Source organism: Pan troglodytes, chromosome 6, assembly GCF_028858775.2.
Source record: "Pan troglodytes isolate AG18354 chromosome 6, NHGRI_mPanTro3-v2.0_pri, whole genome shotgun sequence".
Taxonomy (NCBI): domain Eukaryota; kingdom Metazoa; phylum Chordata; class Mammalia; order Primates; family Hominidae; genus Pan; species Pan troglodytes.
In genome coordinates, this window is record NC_072404.2 from 173,910,937 (window position 1) to 173,932,245 (window position 21,309).

A 21,309-nucleotide genomic window follows, 5' to 3' on the forward strand; every position below is an offset into this window, starting at 1 on the left:
GAAAAAAAAAAAAAGGCAGAAAGGGTGGGGTAGCCAAAGGCTGGAGAGACCCTGGAAAGCACTTCCTTTTAAAGTTTCCTTTATTGTTTCTGAGAAGATTAAAAAAAAAATTTGCAAACTGTTTTTACAAAATATTAAAAGACCTCTACTTTTCGAACATGCCAAGGCCAGGAAGACACCTTGTGGTGAACAAACGCAAATGAAGACTGCGTCCTCAGCTGGCACTCCAGAGCCCTCCCGCCCTGGCCCATCGCCTCCCAGCAGCTCCCGGCAGGCAGAACAAAGCCCCTGTACCCTCTGCTTGTTTCTCACGACAGCCTGTGGAGAAGGCACCCATTCACCTGGCAGACGCAGGTCTTAACCATTCTCACACTATTGTCAAGACATCCAAAATGCACAACACGCCCTCGAACGCTAAGCCTCCGGGACCAGACACGAGACTTACTTCAATCCAGGGACATCCAGAAGATTCGTCAGTCCTGTCCAGTTAATTTCTAAAAGCTGTTTTAAAACAAGGGCAAAATATTAAGTTCCAAACAATTTCCAATTATCGAATCAGGTGCACACAGGCTTGTTTCTTTGTAGACAAAATGGGTTAGTACACAACACAGACCCACACCCTTCATCCTTTGTAATATACCAAGGACATTTTTCTTTGGTGGTACATGGAGACCTGCCTCTTTTTGTTTTTTTATAATGTCACAGTTTTTGCTAGTAAAATCATAAAATAATTTATTTACCCACTCTCCTATGGATGGATACTTAGAATTTTGACAATTTCTCTTTATTGTAATTACAAATAATGAGTCAGGGAATATCTTTTTACATACATGTTCTCATATACATATGCAGACTAGCATTCAAAAAGTGGGATTTTGGGGTCAAAGGCTTATGTTCATTTTTAATGTCAATAGATGGTACCTACCTGCCCTCCAAAAATACTGTATCCATTTACATTCCCACCCAAAGTGTATGAAAATGTCCTTTTCACATACCTCACCAAAAACAATACTAAAAGCCAGCCTATCTGGCAGTGAAATAATGGACTTTATCATTGTTTTACTTTGTATTTTCCAATTAGCAGACCATGCTCTACCCACTCATTCGACATCTGTGTTTATCTTAGAATAATTCCCATACAGTTAGCTAACATTCCATTAAGGAGATGTGGGTTGATGAAAACTACCGATTAGAAATACCGCTTTTCCTAACAAAACAGCACATAATAAAATCACTTGTGTTCTATATTTGTAGAAGAAATTCTAAGTAAAATTGCATGATCTCAATAACCCATATAGTTGAGTAACAAAACTGCTTTTTGGTTGCAATCCCTTTTTGGTTGCAAGCAAATATAAAGTGGAAGAGTCAAGATTCTTATAGATAGAACAAAACTTAAACAAACAAACAAAAAACAATTTTTAAGATCCTGAAAGGCTAAGATTTCTCAATGTAACAGAAATGAGATATAAATATAAAATATTAGGAAGGAAAAAATAGGCAACTAATCTTCAAACTGGATTGCAAACATCAGTATCAACCTATGCTTTACCTCCCCCTTAAAATAAATGTTTTTCCCTAGTCCACCCATTGAACCACCTGGCTAAACCTCTACATTCTAAATCATATGAATATATTTATAAACACTGACTTAAGAGCTCATTTTCCTTTCTCTTTTCTCTTACACAACTTAAAAAGGAACAGGTACTCCCTGCCACAACAAAATATTCTGGTCATACAAAAATACCTGTCATGAGGAAACGAAGATTTAAAAGGGCATCACAACAGGATTCTATCATTTAGTTCTGAAGGTTGTTACTTCTGATCACAAATCTACATCAGGAAGTAAGAACATATCAAAGATACAGCGCAGAATCTTGCATTTGACTCAGGTTAAAATGCAAGCACCTCACACAGCGCACCATCAGAGGACACCCACTGGTGACTGCTCCGTCCGCAGAGCCGTGAGACACAGGGGCCACATGAACTTCAGGAAAGGATGGCTGTGTCAAGGCAAGTGGCAGGTAAGCTTGTAAATACAATTAGATGAGGCCACTGTGGTTAAAAGAACAGGAAAGAGAATACAATTCAAAGATGCTATTTAACAAAGACATAAAGAATTTTTCCTATACAGGCGTGCCTCGGAGACATTGCGGGCTGGGTTCTAGAGCAGTGCAGTAAAGGGAATATTGCAACATGTGAGTCACACACATTTTTTGGTTTCCCAAGGCATACTTAAGTGTGCAATAGCAATATATCTTTTTTAAAATGTACATACCTTTATTTTAAAACATTTTATTGCTAAAAAATGCTAACGATCACATAAGCCTTCAGCGCGTCATAATCTGGCTGGTAGAGGGTTTTGCTTCAGTGCTGATGGTTGCTGACTGACCGGGGTGGTGGTTGCTGAAGGTTAGGGTGATTGTGACAACATCTTAAAGTAAGACAACAGTGAAGTTTGCTCCATTGACTGACTCTTCCTTTCAAAAAAGATTTCTCTGTAGCATGCCACACTGTTTGATAGCATTTTACCCACAGAACAGCTTTCAAAAGCAGAGTCATCCTCTCAAACCCTGCCACTCCTTTATCAACTAAATTTATGTGATATTCTAAATCGCTTATTGTCATTTCAACAATGTTTGCAGCATCTTCACTAGGAGTAGATTCCATCTCAGGAAACCACTTTCTTTGTGAGTCATAAGAAGCAATTTCTCGTCCTTAAACTTTGATCCTGAGACTGCAGCAATTCAGCCCCTCTTCAGGCTCCACTTCTAACTACGGTTCTCTCGCTATTTCCCTTCCACCTGCACTTCCTTCTTCCACTGAAGTCTTAAACCCCTCAAAGTCATCCATGAGAGTTGGAATCAACTTTTTCCAAATTCCTGTTAATATTCATATTTTGTCTCCTCATGAATCACTAGTGTTTTCAATGGCATCTAGGATGGTGAATCCTTTCCAGAGGTTTTCGACTTACTTTGCCCAGATCCATCAGAGGAATCACTGTCTGTGGCAGCTATCGTCTTACAAAAAGTATTCCTTAAATAATAAGACTTGAAAGTTGAAATTTCCCCTTGATCCATGGGCTGGAGAATGGATGATGTGTCAGCAGGCAAGAAAACAGCATTCACCTCCTTGTACATCTGCATCAGAGCTCCTGGGTGACCAGGTGCACTGCTGATGAGCAGTTATATTTTGAGGGACTCTTTTTTTCCTGAGCAGCAGGTCTCAACAGTGGGCTTAAAATATTTGGTAAACCAGTGTGTAAAAAGATGTGCTGTCATCCAGGCTTTGTTTTTCCAGGTATAGAGCACAGGCAGTGTAGATATAGCATGATTCTTAAGGGCCCAAGGGTTTTCAGAATGGGAAATGAGGGCTTACTTCAACTTAAAGTCACCACCTGCATTAGCTGTGACAAGACAGTTAGCTTGTCCTTTGAAGCCTTGAAGTCAGGCACTGACCTCTCCTCTCTAGCTGGATAAGTTCCAGACGGCATCTTCTTCCAGCAGAAGGATGTTTAATATACACTGAAAATCTGTTGTTTAGTGGAGCCACCTTTATCAATGATCTTAGCTAGATCTTCTGGATAACTTGCTATTTTACCTTGCACTTTTATGTTATGGAGATGGCTTCTTTCCGTGAACCTCATAAACCAACCTCTTCAAACTTTTCTTCTGCAACTTCCTCACCTCTGTCAGTCTTCACAGAAGTGAAAATAGTTAGGACTTTGCTGTGGATTAGGCTCTGCCTTAAGGAAATATAATGTCTGGGCTGATCATCTCTCCAGGCACTAAAACTTTCTCCCTATCAGCAAGAAGGCTGTTTCCTTATCATTGGTGTGTTCACTGGAGCAGCACTTTTATTTTCCTTCGAACATTTCCTTTGCATTTACAATTTGGCTGTTTGGCACAAGAGGCTTAACTTTCAGCCTGTGCTGGCTTTCAACATGGCTTCTTCACTAAGCTTAATCATTTCTAGCTTCGCTTTTTTTTTTTTTTTTGAGACAGAGTCTTGCTCTGTCGCCCAGGCTGGAGTGCAATGGCGCCATCTTAGCTCACTACAACCTCTGCCTCCCAGGTTCAAGTGATTCTCCTGCTTCAGCCTCCCAAGTAGCTGGGACTACAGGCATACACTACACTACGCCCAGCTAATTTTTGTATTTTTTTTTTTTTTTAAGTAGAGAGGTGTTTTCACTATGTTGACCACACTGGTCTTGAACTCCTGACCTCAAGTGATCCGCCCCACTTGGCCTCTGAAAGTGCTGGGATTACAGGCGTGAGCCACCTAGCTTCTGACTGAAAGTGAGAGGCGTGCAACTCTGTCTTTCACTTAAATACATAAAGGCCACTGCAGGGTTGTGAATTCGCCTAAAATTTCAATATTGTTGTGTCTCAGGGAATAGGGAGATCCAGGAGAGGGAGACATAGGAGAACAGTCAGTCAGTGGAGCAGTCAGAAGATACGACATTTACCAATTAACCTGGCCATTTGATATGGTTTGGCTCTGTGTCCCTACCCAAATCTCATGTCGAACTGTAATCTCCATGTGTCGAGGGAGGGACCTGGTAGGAGGTGATTGGCGTGGGCACAGTTTCTCCCATACTATTCTCATGATAGTGAGGGAGTTCTCACGAGTTCTGATAGTTCTAAAAGTGGCTGTTTCTCCTGCACACTCTCTCTCCTGCCATCATGTAAGATGTGCCTCACTTCCCCTTCATCTTCTGCCATGACTGTAAGTTTCCTGAGGCCTCCCCAGACATGCAGAACCTTGAGTCAATTAACCCTCCTTTCTTTATAAAATGCCCAGTCTCAGGTAGTATCTTTATAACCCCCCTTTCTTCATAAAATGCCCAGTCTCAGGTAGAATCTTTATAGCGGTGTGAGAATGTACTAATCCACCATCTTACACAGGCATGGTTTGTAATGCCCCAAAACAATTACATTAGAAACAACAAAGATCACTGACCACAGATCACAGTCACAGATAATAATGAAAACGTGTGAAATTCTGCGAGAATTGCCAAAACATGACACAGAGCCATGAAGTGAGCACATGCTGTTCGCTTCACAGCACGGACAGGCTTATTTTTCACAGGGCTGCCATAAACTTTCAACTAGTAAAAACACAGTATCTACGAAGCGCAATAAAGCAAAGCACAATAAAGTGAGGTGTGCCTATGAACACTTTCATCTTAAATGTCGCATTCATATTTTATACGTCAGTCTTGTTACTTAAAGAAAAAAACCACCTAGCATAGTCTTAATAGCATTAAGGTAGAATTGTTTTATCCAGGAAGTTTTGGGAAACAGAATTAACAACTCTCTTAAGAGCATTTTTCAATGTCATTATCTTTCAAGGAGAAGTCTACAACATGGAATACCTGAAATTCATGTTATAATGAGATTTTAATATGGTTCCAAGTAGCTATGTGCTATTTTTGGACTTGTTAAAATATTTGGGTGAGACAAGGACTGACTTTAGAAAAAGTCAGTATAAAGCTAATTTTAGTTGGTGATTTTGGACCTGTTAATATATTTACATGAAACAGACACTGGCTTTAGTCAAGTTACTTGTATTATGGATAAAAATGTAAAACAAACAAAAAAAAGATAAATGTAACTAGTTGCAGGCTATTAAAAAAATGTACAAAGTGGAAGGAGGAAAATAATAAAAGAGTCTCCTCCCATTCCTGAAACTTCACGTTCCGTACTATTACTCCATGTGGCAATCTGAAAACCATTTCCATCTGCAGTGTTAACATCCTACTTACTTCACCAGAACTGCAACCCAGAATGATGGCACTGTCTCTCCAGCTAACTGACTCATCAGCCTTTTGCGGGATGCAATGCTCTTCCTCACCAAGATTCCGATCCACAGAGTACAAAACATGTTTGCAGTGGATGCAAAAAACCTACTTTTTTATATCGTGTATAAAGGTGCTATGTAAAAACGACATCACACCGTGTGACTGGCTGGCTTCACTTTTTTTTTTTTTTTTAACATGCTCCCAAGAAAAGTATCCACTTGTTTAGATTAAAAAGTATGTTTCTGTTTGAAGGAACAGAAGATGTAACTTTACAGCTGACAAAACCCCTAGCCTGCTGTTACATGAAGACTTTAAAGGCCTGGGAGGGCAATGACATAATGTTTTGCTAGATTTTAAATGATAAAAACTGCCCAAATTTGGCAAGTAAAACCTCCATAAATGGGTAGTATTAATGCTCTTCTTGTAGGCAAACTATCTAGATAAAACTTCCTTAAGGCTATCTAGAAATCTGAAAGATGGCTTCTTGCCTACCAAAACAAAAGATCAAAGGCATCAAACATAGGAAGAAGTTTCTATTTATAGCAAAGAGCATGAAGGGTTATTGGAGTAAGCTCAAAAACAAAGCAAGAGAGCCAGGTGTAGTGGCACAAGGACTGCTTGAGCCCAGGAGTGTGAGGCTGTAGTAGTGTGCTCCACTCTATGATTCCTTCTGCGAACAGTCACTGCACTCTAGCCTCAGCAACACAGCAAGACTCCATCTCAAGAAAAAAAGAAGCCAAACAGACATACATTTTGAAAATTACATATAAAACTAGGCTAAAAAGTGGGTCTTCAAATTCAGAGTTAGTCCTAGAACTGAGAAAATCATTTATTTTAGTTTCACAGTTAAGTAAACTAAGACCTAGAGGAAGTAATCTTATCTGTAACCTTTTGCCTTTCACAACTAGATAAGCCAAGGACAGAATGAAATCCTCATCTTTTCACTGGACCCACATGGGAAGAAACGACTGATTTTTAAGGACAGCTGTGCAGACGGTGCTGCGGCCCCTTCTGCTCTAAACCGTCCAATCTGCTCCTGTCTCTGATGTGCCTCATCTTGCTCACTGACTTCTCACTTGCTTCTAAGTCTCTCTACATGGAATGACTGGCAGACAGCCCGGGCCCATATTTGCTTCTATGCCTAGCTACCTTGACTCGGGTATTTGCTTACAGAGGCTATGCAGAGCTCATGAACAGGGGGTTCTTGGCCCTGGGGTGGGGAGGGGCAGTCCTCTGCTACACAACACTGACAGGCACAAGACACTTAAGTGGTCAGCATCCAACTTGGTTTCTGCCACTAAGGGCAATAGGGGCCCCAGCCCCCATTATTGTGACACCCTAAACATCCATTTCCAAATCTGTCACTCAGAATGACTACCTACAAAAGAGACCATTCAAGAACAAAGTTTCTAAACTTTAAAGTACAATTTGGGAGATTTTAGACAATAAATGTCAATGCTAGAATAAATGTCAATCCTTATCAAAGTTTCCATTTTAATGATAAACTGGCCTTTATTTTCCTCACTAGTAACACGGGAACAATCCCATCCTGTGAGGACTAAGTCAGACAATGCACAGAGGCCATGCGCCTGGCTCCAAGCCCACTGCCTGCGACTGCAGTCATCACCTGAGGGCTTCCTTCCCTGGAAATCCCTTTGAGCAATTAAGATCTTTCTCGCCACTATCAAGGACTAGCACATGTGCCACGTAAGCATCACAGCGAACATTTACCCTTTTACTTTTGAAGTTCTGTCCCACTTTAATCTCAGATGAGGAACCATCTATAATCAAAGCACAACTGACCAAACATAAACCAAACAAGCAGAGACTATTTCTGACCAATTGTCTTAGAATCATTTCAGAAAAACAACTTCATTACTTTGTCTAAAACAAAACCTCAAAAAGAATATTAACTATCAACGATGGAGTATTAAAAACACAAAACAAGGAAGTTTTAGTATAAGCTTGTCAGGCAACAGAGGGCATGCCCACGTGGGCCTTGTTGAAAAGACTGACACACATTTAAGTGCTACTGAAGTTCAGAGAAACTAATCGGCAGGGAGGCAGGAGCAGGAATTGCGGAAGGAAAGGACTCAGCTGGCTTTTGAAAGGAAGAGATTTGAATGCAAGAAAGAAGGCACCAGGCAAAGGGGTCCCCATGTTAAAGGCACTGAAAGGCCTGTCCCTGAGCACAGGGAATGGTGAAGGAGCAAGAGCCAGAGGCTGTAATGAGGGAAGGAGCAAGTGGAAAGAGAGAAAGGAAACACGTGTGTATGAGTGAGAATGTCTGTGAGACGAAAAGAGTGTGAGAGGCTGTGAATCTATGTGAGAAAGAGGGACAGAGAACTAATGTGAGAATGAGCATGAGAAAGAAAATAAGTGTGAGAATATGTGAGGAGTGTGTGAGAACATAAGAGCAGGTGTGAGAACGAATGTGAGACACAACATGTCAGAACAAGTACGAGAGAACGAGTGAGAACAAGTGTGAAACGAATGTGAGAACAGTGTAAGAGGTGTGAGGAGTGTGAGAACAAGTGAGAACAAGTGTGAGTGAACAAGTATGAGAACAAAGTGTGAGAGGTGTAAGAACGAGAACCAGTGTGAGTGAACAAGTGTGAGTGTGAGAACAAAGTGAGAGGTGTGTGAAAGAACGAGAACAAATGTGAGTGAACGAGTGTGAGAACAAAGTGTGAGGTATGAGTGTAAGAACGAGTGAGAACAAGTGAGTGAACGAATGAGAACAAAGTGTGAGGTGTGAGTGTAAGAACGAGTGAGAACAAGTGTGAGTGAACGAGTGTTGAGAACAGTGTGAGGTGTGAGTGTAAGAACAAGTGAGAACAAGTGTGAGAGTGAACGAGTGTTGAGAACAAAGTGTGAGGTGTGTGTAAGAATGAGAACTGAGTGTGAACAAGTGAGTGTGAGAACAAAGTGTGAGAGGTGTGAGTGTGAAAGAACAAGTGAACAAGTGAGTGAACGTGTGAGAACAAAGTGTGAGAGGTGTGAGTGTAAGAACGAGAACAAGTGAGTGGTTTGAGTGTAAGAACGAGAACAAGTGTGAGTGAACGAGTGTGAGAACAAAGTGAGGTGTGTGAAAGAACAAGCGAGAACAAGTGTGAGTGAACGACTGAGAACAAAGTGTGAGAGGTGGGAGTGTAAGAACGAGAACAAGTGTGAGTGAACGAGAACAAAGTGTGAGAGGTGTGAGTGTAAGAACGAGAACAAGTGTGAGAACGTGTGACAACAACGTGTGAGGTGTGAGTGTAAGAACGAGAACAAGTGTGAGTGAATGAGTGTGAGAAGTGTGAGGTGTGAGTGTAAGAACGAGAACAAGTGTGAACGAGTGTGAGAACAAAGTGAGAGATGTAATAACGAGAACGTGAGTGAACGTGTGAGAAGTGTGAGGTGTAAGAACGAGAACAAGTGTGAACAAGAATGAGAACAAAGTGTGAGATGTGAGTGTAATAACGAGAACAAGTGTGAGTGAACAAGTGTGAACAGTGTGAAGTGTAAGTGTAAGAACGAGAACGAGTAAACGAGTGTGAACAAAGTGTGGTGTAAGAACAAGTGTGAGTGAACGACAACAAAGTGTGAGGTGTGAGTGTACGAACGAGAACAAGTGCGAGTGAACAAGTGTGAGTGTGAGAGCAGTGAGGTGTGAGTGTGAAAGAACAAGCGAGAACAAGTGTGAGTGAACGAGTGTGAGAACATGTGTAAGAACGAGTGTGAGTGAACAAGTATGAGTGTGAGAAGTGTGTGAAAACAAGTGAACAAGTGTGAGTGAACATGTGAGAACAGTGTGAGGTGTGAGTGTAAGAACGTGTGAGTGAACGTGTGAGAACAGAGGTGTGTAAGAACGAGAACAAGTGAGTGAACGAGTGTGAGAACAGTGTGAGGTGTGAGTGTAAGAACGAGAACAAGTGTGAGAGAACAAAGTGAGAGGTGTGTGAAAGAACAAGTGAGTGAGAACAAGTGTGAGTGGAATAGCAAGTGTAAGAAAATGAGAATGAGTGTGAGAAGTAGCGTGAAAGTGGGTGTGAGAACAAAAAATGAGTGTGAAGGAACAAGAGCGTGTGACAAATGAACATGTGAAGTGGGTATGTGAGAACAAAGAAAAGCATGAAAACAAAGGTGAGAACAAGTGTGAGAATGGGTGTGAAAACGAGTCTGCAAGAGAACAAGTGTGAGAATGAGTATGGAAGCTCAAGCATGTGTGAGAACAAGTGTGAAAATGTGTGTCCATGAGAACAAATGTGTGAGAATGAAACCGTGTGAGAACAAGTCTGTGAGAATGAGTGCGGACAAGTGTGAAAGAACAAGTGAGAGAGAATGAGTGCGGACAGGTGTGAAAGAACAAGTGAGAGAGAATGAGTGTGTGGGAAGGACAAAATGGGTGTGTGAGACAGGAGGCTCCAAAGCCCAGTCTGAGGTCCACACGAGGGCACCATGGAGAAGCCACCAGCAGGGCCCGATAAAGGCCTGGCTTTAGAAGGCGCCTTTGGAAAAGCAACTAAAATTAGCGTGCCCCTCCTTCCCCACGGACACGTGCCTCAGGATGCTGGGAGCCTCGCCTCTGGAGGACTGAGCTATTTCAGGAAACTGAAAAGCCAGTGGAACAGGCATTTCCAAAGGACAGGAAGTCACCTCTGAGCTGTTGCGGCTCTTCTACGAGAAGCAGAACGTGTACGGCACTCCAAGATCGGAAAACAATGTCAGGTTTCAACTGGAATGACACAGATGTATCCACGTATTTCATGAAGCGCACAGATGCCCCTCTTCTCTCTACGTTCCCTAATCCGTTGTGACGGGTGTGGGTAACGTTTACAATTCCAGGGCAGCTGCTTGGCACCTGACCACGTGCTGTATGCCTGGCATCCTGGCTGCATTGAGCTCCACAGTTCAGAACAAGAATCACCTGGGAAGTCTGTTGGAAATACAAACTCAGGGCTCCCACCTTTCTCCAGTTTTTTATTTAGCAGATCTGGGCTGTTGGTAAAGTTCAAAAATGTTTTTCTTATGTTTCTAAGTCCCAGGACTTCTGAGAGCTTCACTTTTGACCACACGGGAGAGCTGACATCCTGAGCCACCAGCCAGCCTGAAACCCCTCCTTCCCGGCAGCTCTGAGGGAGGAGAGGCAGGAGTGAGCTGAACTTGAAGGAAGACGAGATCCCCACAAAACAAGTGAGACGACTCCAGCAAGATCCTAATGAAAGGCCATAGGCCAAGTGTGGGTGAGTCAGAGAACCACAGAGGTGTGCACATCACGTGGTGGCACCTGCATCCCCGGTGTGCAAAGACGACCCCAGGGAGGACACTTCCCATGGGGAGGAGCCCGGGAGGAGGCAGCTGCCACTGTAGAAGAGCACAAAGGAAGCCCCGCCCCACCTTCCACCTTAAGGGACAGAAGCCATGGGGGAGGGAAGCACCTTGAGAACCCACTGCAGCTGGGGAGAGGTCCCTTAAGGACATGGTAGGACAATGTCCCAGGCTGGTAGAGACCTCTATTGCTGGGGCAGGTGCAGACTCTCTCCTGCAAAAGACCCGCCAAAGACACAAGGCACAGGGAGGAGGAGCAGGGTCTCTGGGAGAGCTCTGGCCCCAAGACCCAGGATGGACCAGGACAACAGGAAGCTCCTCTGTACCCCCTCTACTGGGGGTGGGCAAGACTGTCCAAAATAATATAAACATCAAACCACAGATCCCAGAAAGTCGGGGAAAAGAGCAGGATAAATACTGCAAAAACTCCCAGTTACTAATGTGTGGTCTGAGTCTGTGGATGTGCCTGTGGCCCTGACTCTGGAACTCACTGCAGCCTCATCTGCAAGGCTGTTAAGAATGGGCTTCAGGGAGCCCTGTTCAAACACTGCAACCCTCCTACCCCCAGCTGGTCCAGGGGTCGGTATCTGACCCAGCTGGAATGGCTCACAAGCCTGTAATCCCAGCACTCTGGGAGGCCGAAGGGAGAGGCCAAGGATGCAGGAAGACGCAAGGCTTTCTCTGAAGTGCTGGCAGACATGCTATTCCACATGTGGACTGCAGAACCAGATGAAGCTAGTCTCAGAGGGAGGGGAAAGCGAGCAGAGGTGGAGACAGTCACGAAGGCTTTCGAATTCCTGGTTCCGTTCTGTTCCTGAGACTCAACTGCAGTCCCCTGTACACGTCATGAGACATCAATATATGCTATTTTTATGTTTTAAATAAATTTGTCTCCTTTTTATCCCCATTTGCTTAAAGCACATCAATTTCTGGAGTCCTTGGCTAATAGGATTCAATTTCTTCTCATAACAGAAGACACTGTTTCCATTTTACAGAGGAAGAAATGCAATCTGCGGTTCAAAAGATACCAGCAGCCAGCACCTCCGCATTGGGCTGGAAGACCCCGAACGTTGGTGGATGAACATGTTTGGAGTAAGCCTAGGACCATTTCTAAGGGAAGTTTTGGGAAAGACCTCCTGGATCCCCTCTAGTCGAGGGATAAATCTCAACAAGACTAAGGACTCTGAAACACCCTAAAACCGTATGCTGCCCAACAACTACCAAGTGAGGATTCCCTATGCACAGCCAAAGGCAAACACCAATTGGTTGAGTTCTTACCAGAACATTTATCCAAGCTTTTCTCCTTACTGATAATTCACCTCTAGTGGCCGGGCGCGGTGGCTCACGCCTGTAATCCCAGTACTCTGGGAGGCCAAGGTGGGTGGATCACCTGAGGTCATAAGTTCAAGACTATCCTGGCTGACATGGTGAAACCCCGTCTCTACTAAAAATAGAAAAAAATTAGCCAGGCGTGGTGGTGGGCGCCTGTAATCTCAGCTGCTGTGGAGGCTGAGGCAGGACAATCACTTGAACCCGGGAGGTGGAGGTTGCGGTGAGCCGAGATTTCGCCACTGCACTCCAGCCTGGGTGACAAGAGTGAAACTCCGTCTCAAAATAAATAAATAAATAAATAAATAACCTCCAGTGTCAGGACTAAACCTACATGTAGCAGAAATATTTAATTTCTTAAAATATGAAGACTACTATCTGTTAGGTATTATACTAAGTAGTTTACATTCACTGGCATTTAATTTTCAGATTTAATTGTGTGAGGTAGGTATTACTGTCCTGACATGTTACAGACGGGAAAACTGAGACTTAGAGAAGTAAGTTGTTCAAAGGCTACAGTAAGAGAAAGAACTAGGAGTGGAAAACCAGGCTGTCCAACACACACGTCTATCACTTAACCACAGCACTGTGCTGCCTTCTTCACCTACACTCCAACTTCGTCACCTCAGCAATATTTAGGGTTTTTTTCCTTCAACAAGTTCTACATTATAAAAACTAAACAAGCCAACAAGTAGAAAAATGTATAAAGGTTTCGTAAGGGTTTCTAAATCATCCAAATAGTAGAAAGAAAATTTAAAAACCCACAAAATAAAAACCTTTCTAGAAGTATCTTTCACCAGGATGCGGAGGAATTACTTGGCAGCCAGCAGTAACTCTGTTCTCATATTTTCCAGTAAAATAAACTGAAAATTTTCCTCTTCACTGGAGTACGTTTGATGACTTTACTCACCATATAAGGAAATGAGTGACTCTGAACTTCTCAGCCCCATCCTTCTTTTCTGAGCACTAAATTTCATTTGGAAGTTAATACGTTATTTTAAAAGTAAAGTCATCGATGGAAGATCCAAACTAAGTAACAGCACTATAAATTTTGAAGAAGATTTAAAGATTTGGATTTCGTTACATTCTGAAATGAACTTTTTAAAAAGGTCTTTCTCTAAATTGTTAAAAATGTCCCTGGCTAAAGATGGGTAAGTTAAAAATACTTAGCAATTTGTTAAGATTACTGAGGTTTTTTTGGTCACTAATGAAGTTCGTTTCTTAAACATACAGGACTTTTAATGACTGGTATGGGGAAAAAAACACATTAATTTTAAATCTTATGAATCTCTTAACTTCCTGAATAGTAAAATTTAAACAGTAAAATTTGACAGAGATGACCTAGGAGTTTTTGGATGTTCCCATGTTTCGTGTACTTAAAATCGATTCAAAATAAGCCCATTCTTTCAGTAATAAGAAAATCAGAACAATTATTTTATTCATAACAGAAAGTGATGACACTTAATTCTTTTGTTTTTATACAGAAAAAGTACAAGCTGTAGTAAACTTAGTTTATGACAGGTGTAGATAAACCCGTATTTTAAAAGCCAAATGACAATTTTTAATAAGTTATTTGAATCAAATTATATGAATTAATATTCCTACTTTAAATTACAAATGATGTTGAAGGTACTTCCATAAAGGACTCATCAATGGCACATCTTGCATCATTCATTTGCCAAACTCTAAGGAGACAGTTATGATCCTTGCTTTCAAAGAGCTAACAATAACTGTGCAGAAATTGCTGAAACAAAAGGGGCGAAGAAAGTTTCACAAAAGTGAAACAAAAGGGGCGAAGAAAGCCTTCTGCGGCAAAGAAAAAGGCACAGGGAGGTAGTGGCGAGGTGTGGGCTGATACAGACAACCATATGGGCAGCGTGCACCTGGAGAAGATGACCAGGAGCACAAGGAACACGGAGGGCAGCAAAGGGAGACGCTGGACAGAGGCTGCAGGAGCCCAGGGAAGGAGGAAGGAGTTTGTCTGGTGGGAGTAACAGTTCTGTTGTCTTGGTTTTGTGGGAAATAACAAATAGTATTAACTACTGTAAAACAGCAGCAACAACAACACAGTATAGGTTCCGCATCCCTAATCTAAAAATCCAAAATGCTTCAATATAAGAAACTTTTTGAGTACTAGCATCATGCTCAAAGGAAATACTCACTGGAGTCTAACGCAAATATTACAAAACCTGAAACAAATCTGGTCCCAAGCATCTCCGATAACATTCAACCTGTATATAAAACTGTATGTACAGTTCATTAAACACACCCCAAACGAGGAAGGAGATGCATGCTAATGACAGCAGCCCTTATCTCTGGAGGGGAGAAGAGGGAGGTTTGCAGATGAGTCTTCTCAACAAAGTGTTCAGGAACATGAGCTCTGTATCAGACTAAACTGGATCCGTATACAGGCTCTTATTAATTATGTGACTTGGAAAAATAAGACTTTCAAAATCTCAGTTTCTGAACAGTAAGAGAAAACAATGTTAATATTTTGCTATAGAGTCATGAGGATTAAATGAGCAAATATCTATAAATCATATTCAGTGAGGTGGTGAATAAAATGTGAGCTAAGACCCACCCTTCTGAAGAAGTCCATGTTTCCAAATTTTTGTAACATTTTTATAATCAGGAAAGAGAGCTGTTTATCAAGAGATAAGCTCTCAGTTAAGGCACAAAGAAATACAAAAAACTCCCACAGGATTCACACAACACAAAGGGACAACGGTGAGTTGGTAAAATTTTGTTTCTCCACTTTATATATTCTTCCACGGGTATGTATTTTTGCCACCAAATGGGAAAATAAAAATGAAATAAATATTGACTTACTGGTTTCCTAAGGAAGAAGACAGACAAAGCTCCGACTAAGGGCATATCTCCAATCAACGGTTCCAGGATCACCCGCATGGTACCATGAATCTAAACTCAAACAGGAAACCAAAATATGTAATAGAAAACATTCTGCAGGGCCGCTTAACGCAAGGAGTTTGCATGCGAATCTTAGTAACTTTTGAGCATGTGACTTCTTATTTATCTCAACTATGACCTACAGCTAAAAACTGAACGTCAAAAAAATTCCAAGCTAAAAAAACTTCCTAATTTTATTTTTGAATACAGCTTAGAGAACTTTAGAAAACTGTCAAATTAAAACAAAAAAACAAAAAACTTACCTGGATACTTTTCACACCAGCTCTACAAAAATATCGTTTGATCTCCAAATCAATCTCACAATTTCCTACAAAACTAACAAAAAATTCTGCATTACATGATGTAAGTGAAATGAACTATTCTCTTAATCATTATAGACCTGCAAGATGTATAATCTGAATAAAATGATAGTAAAGCAACCAAATCAGATTGTAGGTAAAAACTCTAAAATGTGGCCCATCAAATTATAGTATTTTACTGCTCCAGGTGTGCAGGCTGTTATCAGATCCAACACTGCTATGACGTTGGGAGGAATACTCTCAATCAATCAATCAATGGCTGTGGTTGTTGTTGGTCTTATATATAAAACACTTAACTAAATATAAATGTCCATGTTCAAAAGAAGATGCAAATAACAAACTGCAACTTCTGAAGCAGTCTTTAGATGCAATGTAGTTTTCTTACCTTATAAATCTGATGTTTAAACATTAAAAAGTTTAATTTTATTTCACACAAATAAATTTCACACCTTGCTTCCCAATCATGAAAAATCTCACAGTGCCCTAGGCCTCTATAACATCAAAGACTAGAAACAGTGTATCTGTTTGGGGCCTCAATTTTACTCAATGATTAAGTCATTTCAAATATTAATATGAAACAAACATAATGCTAAAGGCAAGATTTGCACCTGTTTTTAATATAAACATGAAATGTCAAATACTTTTTCCATGGGTTAGTGTAGGACCTGACCCCAACCCTTGGCTCCTGGAGGTAGGATGTCACACTCCTACCTGACAATGTTTGTTGGTAAGTTTGATAAATGCTAGAAAGGGAATGTCTAAGCAGATAAGCAAAATAGTAACAAAAGGAATCTGGGATAAGTTTCTTCCAATATTTATTGTCCTGGTGTTAAAGCCAATACCTACAGATTCCTCTCATTGAGAATTACTCTCTACCTAGTTGGCAAAATCACCAATAACCTGTTGCGAAACTATTAAAAAAACTTTCCTTTTCTTCATTCTATGACTTGATCATTTTCTTTTTTTTTTTTTTTGAGATGGAGTCTCACTCTGTTGCCGAGGCTGGAGTACAGTGGTGCAATGATGACTCACTGCAACGGCCGCTATCTGGGTTCAGGTGATTCTCCTGCCTCAGCCTTCCGAGTAGCTGGGATTACAGGTGTGTGCCACTACGCGCAACTAATTTTTGTATTTTTAGTAGAGATGGGGTTTACCATGTTGGCCAGGCTGGTCTTGAAATCCTAACCTCAAGGGATCCACCCACCTGGGCCTTTCAAACTGCTGGAATTAACAGGCATGAGCCACCGCACCTGGCCTGGATCATTTTATTTTCTAGTACTTTTCAATTACTCCTTCCCTATCTCTACTGCCTGCCAATTTGGTTAAAGTGCTTGTCTGGAACTCACAACAAAGCAGAATGCATACTTGTTCAGAGACATAAATCTGAGCAGGATACTTGGCATATGTTACGGCAGCTAACCATGAAACCAGACTGATGCGTATTTGTTCAGAGACATAAATCTGAGCAGGATACTTGGCATATGTTATGGCAGCTAACCATGAAACCAGACTGCACCTTCAAAATGGCATCCACTGACTGATGGACTCAAACTCGCTCGGTGCTGGAGACACTGGACAACAGCACAAGGCTCCGACCCTCACGAAGCCTGGTATCAGCCCCAGTGGAGCGTCCTCCTGGGGGCGGAGCGTCCTCCTGGGGGCGGAGCGTCCTCCTGGGGGCGGAGCGTCCTCCTGGGGGCGGAGCGTCCTCCTGGGGGCGGAGCGTCCTCCTGGGGGCGGAGCGTCCTCCTGGGGGCGGAGCGTCCTCCTGGGGGCGGAGCGTCCTCCTGGGGGCGGAGCGTCCTCCTGGGGGCGGAGCGTCCTCCTGGGGGCGGAGCGTCCTCCTGGGGGCGGAGCGTCCTCCTGGGGGCGGAGCGTCCTCCTGGGGCACTGCCTGACCCGAGACATACGTGGGCCTCCTCCTTTATTCCACTGATGACAATGGTGTTTGCCCTAGCACCAAATATTTTAAAGAGGCAGATTTTTTCCATATTAAAGTCTATGCTTCTTTCTGAAATAAAGGTAACTTGGTACCAACTTTGTACATTCACTATATTTAAATACTTTGTAAACTCAAAGATGATCATTTTAATAAAATGATCCTTAGTAAAGGATCAAAAACAGCACACAACTCTGAGCTGCTAGACACCACATGGCTGTTCTGAGTGCACAGTACTCACTGGGCACCACACACAGTGTGTTGTGAGGCCCCACGTGGAGCAGGAAGCCCTGAGCAAGCTCAAGGAAGAATGAGGATGAAGGACAAGAGAAGCCCACTTTTGAGCCACAGCCGCGTCACTGCCCTCCAGCCCGGGTGACAGAGCGAGACCCTATGGGGGGTGTGGGGGGAAGGAAGCCCATTTTTATTATGCTAGGCATGGTAGTTGGCAGATCTTCAATTTCTGTTTTTTCCCAGTGTAAAACACTGTATTAAAATACACAAAAATTTGGCTGGGCATGGTGGCTCATGCTTGTAATCCTAGCACTTTGGGAGGCCGAGGCAGGCGGATCACTTGAGGTCAGGAGTTTTAGACCAGCCTGGCCAACAGGGTGGAAACCTTGTCTCTACTAAAAGCATAAAAATTAGTCAGGCGTGGTGGCATGTGCCTGTAATCCCAGCTACTCAGGAGGCTGAGGCAGGAGAATTGCTTGAATCCAGCAGGCGGAGGTTGCAGTGAGCCAAGATTGTGCCATTGCACTCCAGCCTGGACAACAGAGTGAGACTCTGTCTCAAAATAAATAAATGAATTAATACCCAAAAAATCTCCCCTCGATCATTGTTAAGTATACAACTCGGTGGTACTAAACACATCCATAACGTGCAACCATCACCACCATCCGTCTCCAGAACATTTTTCAACTTGCAAAATGAACACTCTTCCCCCATTAAACACTAACTCCCCATTCCTTCTGCCCCCAGGCCCTGGCAACCACCATTCTGCTTCTGTCTATGAGTTTGACTCCCCCAGAAACCTCACACAAGTGCAATTATGCAGACGCTGTCCCTTTGTGTCTGGCTTGTTTCCTTCAGCATAAGGTCCTCAAGGTCCAGCATGTGGCGGCCTGGAGCAGGAGTCCCGTGTTTCTAAGGCGTACAGGCCACATTCTGCTTATCCATTCATCGGCCCACGCATCCTTGGGCTGCTTCCGCCTTGTAGCTATTGTAAAAAATGCTGCTAAGAATGTGGGTGTGCAAATATCTGCTCAAGTCCCGGCTTTCAATTCTTTCGGGTATGTACACAGAGATGGGATTTCTGGATCACATGGTAATTTTATGTTTAAGGTTTTGAGGAACTGTTTCCACAGCAGCTGTACCATTTCACATTTCTACCAACAGTGCACAAAGGTTCCAATTTCTCCACACCTCACCAACACCTGTTATTTTCTGGGTTTCTTTTGACAGTAGCCTTTCTAATAGGTGTTAGGTGGTATTTCATTATGGTCTAGATTTGCATTTTCCTAATGGTTAGTGATGGTCAGTACCTTTCCATGTGCTTCCTAGCCATTTCTGTATCTTCCCTGGAGAAATGTCTATTCAAGTTCTTTCCACATTTTTGAATAGGGCTGTTTGGTTGTTCTGTTGTTGAATTTCAGGAGTTCTCTATATATCCTGGATGATGACTGTTTATTGGATTCATGATTATAGGGATTGCATTAAATCTGGGATTGCTTTAGGTAGTAGTAACATCTTAACAATATTAAGTTTTCTAATCCATTAAGATAGAATGTTTTTCTATTTATTTGTATCTTCTTTGATTTCTTTCAGCAATATTTTAGTTTTCAGTGTGCAAGCCTTTCTCCTCCTTAGTTTATTCCTAAGTATTTTATTCTTTTTGATTCTATTACAAATGAAATTGTTTCCTTCATTTTCTTTTGGGATTGTTCATTGTTAGTGTATAAAAATGCAATTGATTTTAGTGTGTTCACTTTGTATCCGGCTACTTTACTGAATTTATTTCTTAGTTCCACGAGTTCTTTTTTTTTTGGTGGGATCTTTAGGGTTTTCTACATATGAGATCATCTCAACTGTAAACAGAAAGATTAATTCCTTCCCCTGGGTGCAGTCGCTCACGCCTGTGATCCCAGAGCTTCGGGAGGCCAAGGTGAGTGGATCGCTTGAGCCCAGGAGTTCGAGACTAACCTGAGAAACATGGTGAAACCCCATCTCTACAGAAAAATACAAAAATTAGCCACACGTGGTGGCATGCACCTGTAGTCTCAGCTACTCGGCAGGCTGAGGTGGGAGGATCGCTTGATTCTGGGAGGTCGAAGCTGCAGTGAGCCAAGACTGCGCCACTGCACTCCAGCCTGAGTGATAAGGCAAGACCCTGTGTCAAAAACAAAAACAAAAAAAACCAACCAAACAAAAACACACATACATATATATAAATATATATATATAATGTCTTTCTTCCTTTCCAGCCTGGGTGCCCTTTATTTCTTTCTCTTGCCTAACTGCTCCAACTAGAACTCACAATATCGTGTTGAAGAGAAGTAGTGAAAGAGGGCATTCTTGCAGTGTTCCTGATTTTAAAGAAAAAGCTTTCAGTTTTTAACCACTGAGTATAACGTGGGTTTTTTTTTTTTTTTTTTTGAGATGGAGTCTCGCTCTGTCCCCCAGGCTGGAGCGCAGTGGCACGATCTCGGCTCACTGCAAGCTCCGCCTCCCAGGTTCACACCACTCTCCTGCCTCAGCCTCCCGAGCAGCTGGGACTACAGGCGCCCACCACCACGCCTGGCTAATTTTTTGTATTTTTAGTAGAGACGGGGTTTCACCATGTTAGCCACGATGGTCCTGATCTCCTGACCTCGTGATCCGCCCGCCTTGGCCTTCCAAAGTGCTGGGATTACAGGCATGAGCCACCACGCCCGGCCCACTGAGTATAATGTTAACTGTGGGGTTTTCTTATATGGTTTTTATTATGTGGAGTTCGTTTCCTTCTATTCCTAGTTCATTCAGTGTTTTTATCATGAAAGGGTATTGAATTTTGTTAAATGCTTTTTCTCCATCAACTGAGATAATCACGATTTGGTTTTTTCCTTTCTTTTAATGTGGTGTATTACATCGACAAATTTTTGTATGCTGAATTATCTTTGCATTCTGGGAATAAATCCTACTTGGTCATGGTGTAAAATCTTTTTAATATGCTGCTGAATTCAGTTTGCTAGTATTTTGTTAAGAATTTTTTTATCAATGTTCATAAAGAATATTGGTCCACAGTTTTCTTTTTTTGCAGTGTCTTTAACTTCTTATTTAACACATTTTATGAATGGCAATTATCAAGGCTGTTAGAAACTGAGACCCAGAAGGTAAATAATATTTGGATGTCTAACAAGAATTTAGTCGAATTCCAATCAACAGCAGGTAAGACGTGTGCTCACTGTATCCTCCACCTTACAGGTACAGCTAAGTGACATTACACGCCATTAACCATGACACAAATATAACAAATAAAAACTTACCTAATCTGAAGGTCCAAAATAATTTGCCTTTTGTCTACATTTTCAGTGTATACCTTAACACCATTGATCCTGAGGGGCTGAAATAAGAAGCAGCTTATTTTAAAATACAGAGGTTAAAAAAAAAATCAAACCGTGTAACATATCATAGAGACAAACAGAACAAGCTTTAAATTTCAG

The 21,309-nt window shown here is 42.1% G+C and overlaps 1 protein-coding gene across 11 annotated transcripts in view; it reads right to left on the reverse strand.

The window, feature by feature from the left end:
* The window catches only part of ESYT2 (extended synaptotagmin 2), a 102,405-nt gene that overhangs the window by 43,577 nt on the left and 37,519 nt on the right, over positions 1-21,309 (reverse strand). For all 11 annotated transcript variants that reach the window (XR_010159092.1, XR_010159093.1, XM_016958521.4 and 8 more), the window contains exons 4-7: positions 21,133-21,209; positions 15,613-15,685; positions 15,272-15,361; positions 446-501 (exon numbers count right to left, since the gene is read on the reverse strand). Coding sequence is in view for 9 of the 11 variants with exons in the window: in XM_016958521.4 (XP_016814010.3) it covers positions 446-501; positions 15,272-15,361; positions 15,613-15,685; positions 21,133-21,209 (296 nt within the window). In the remaining 2 variants the exon portion in view is untranslated. The remainder of the gene's footprint in view (positions 1-445; positions 502-15,271; positions 15,362-15,612; positions 15,686-21,132; positions 21,210-21,309) is intronic.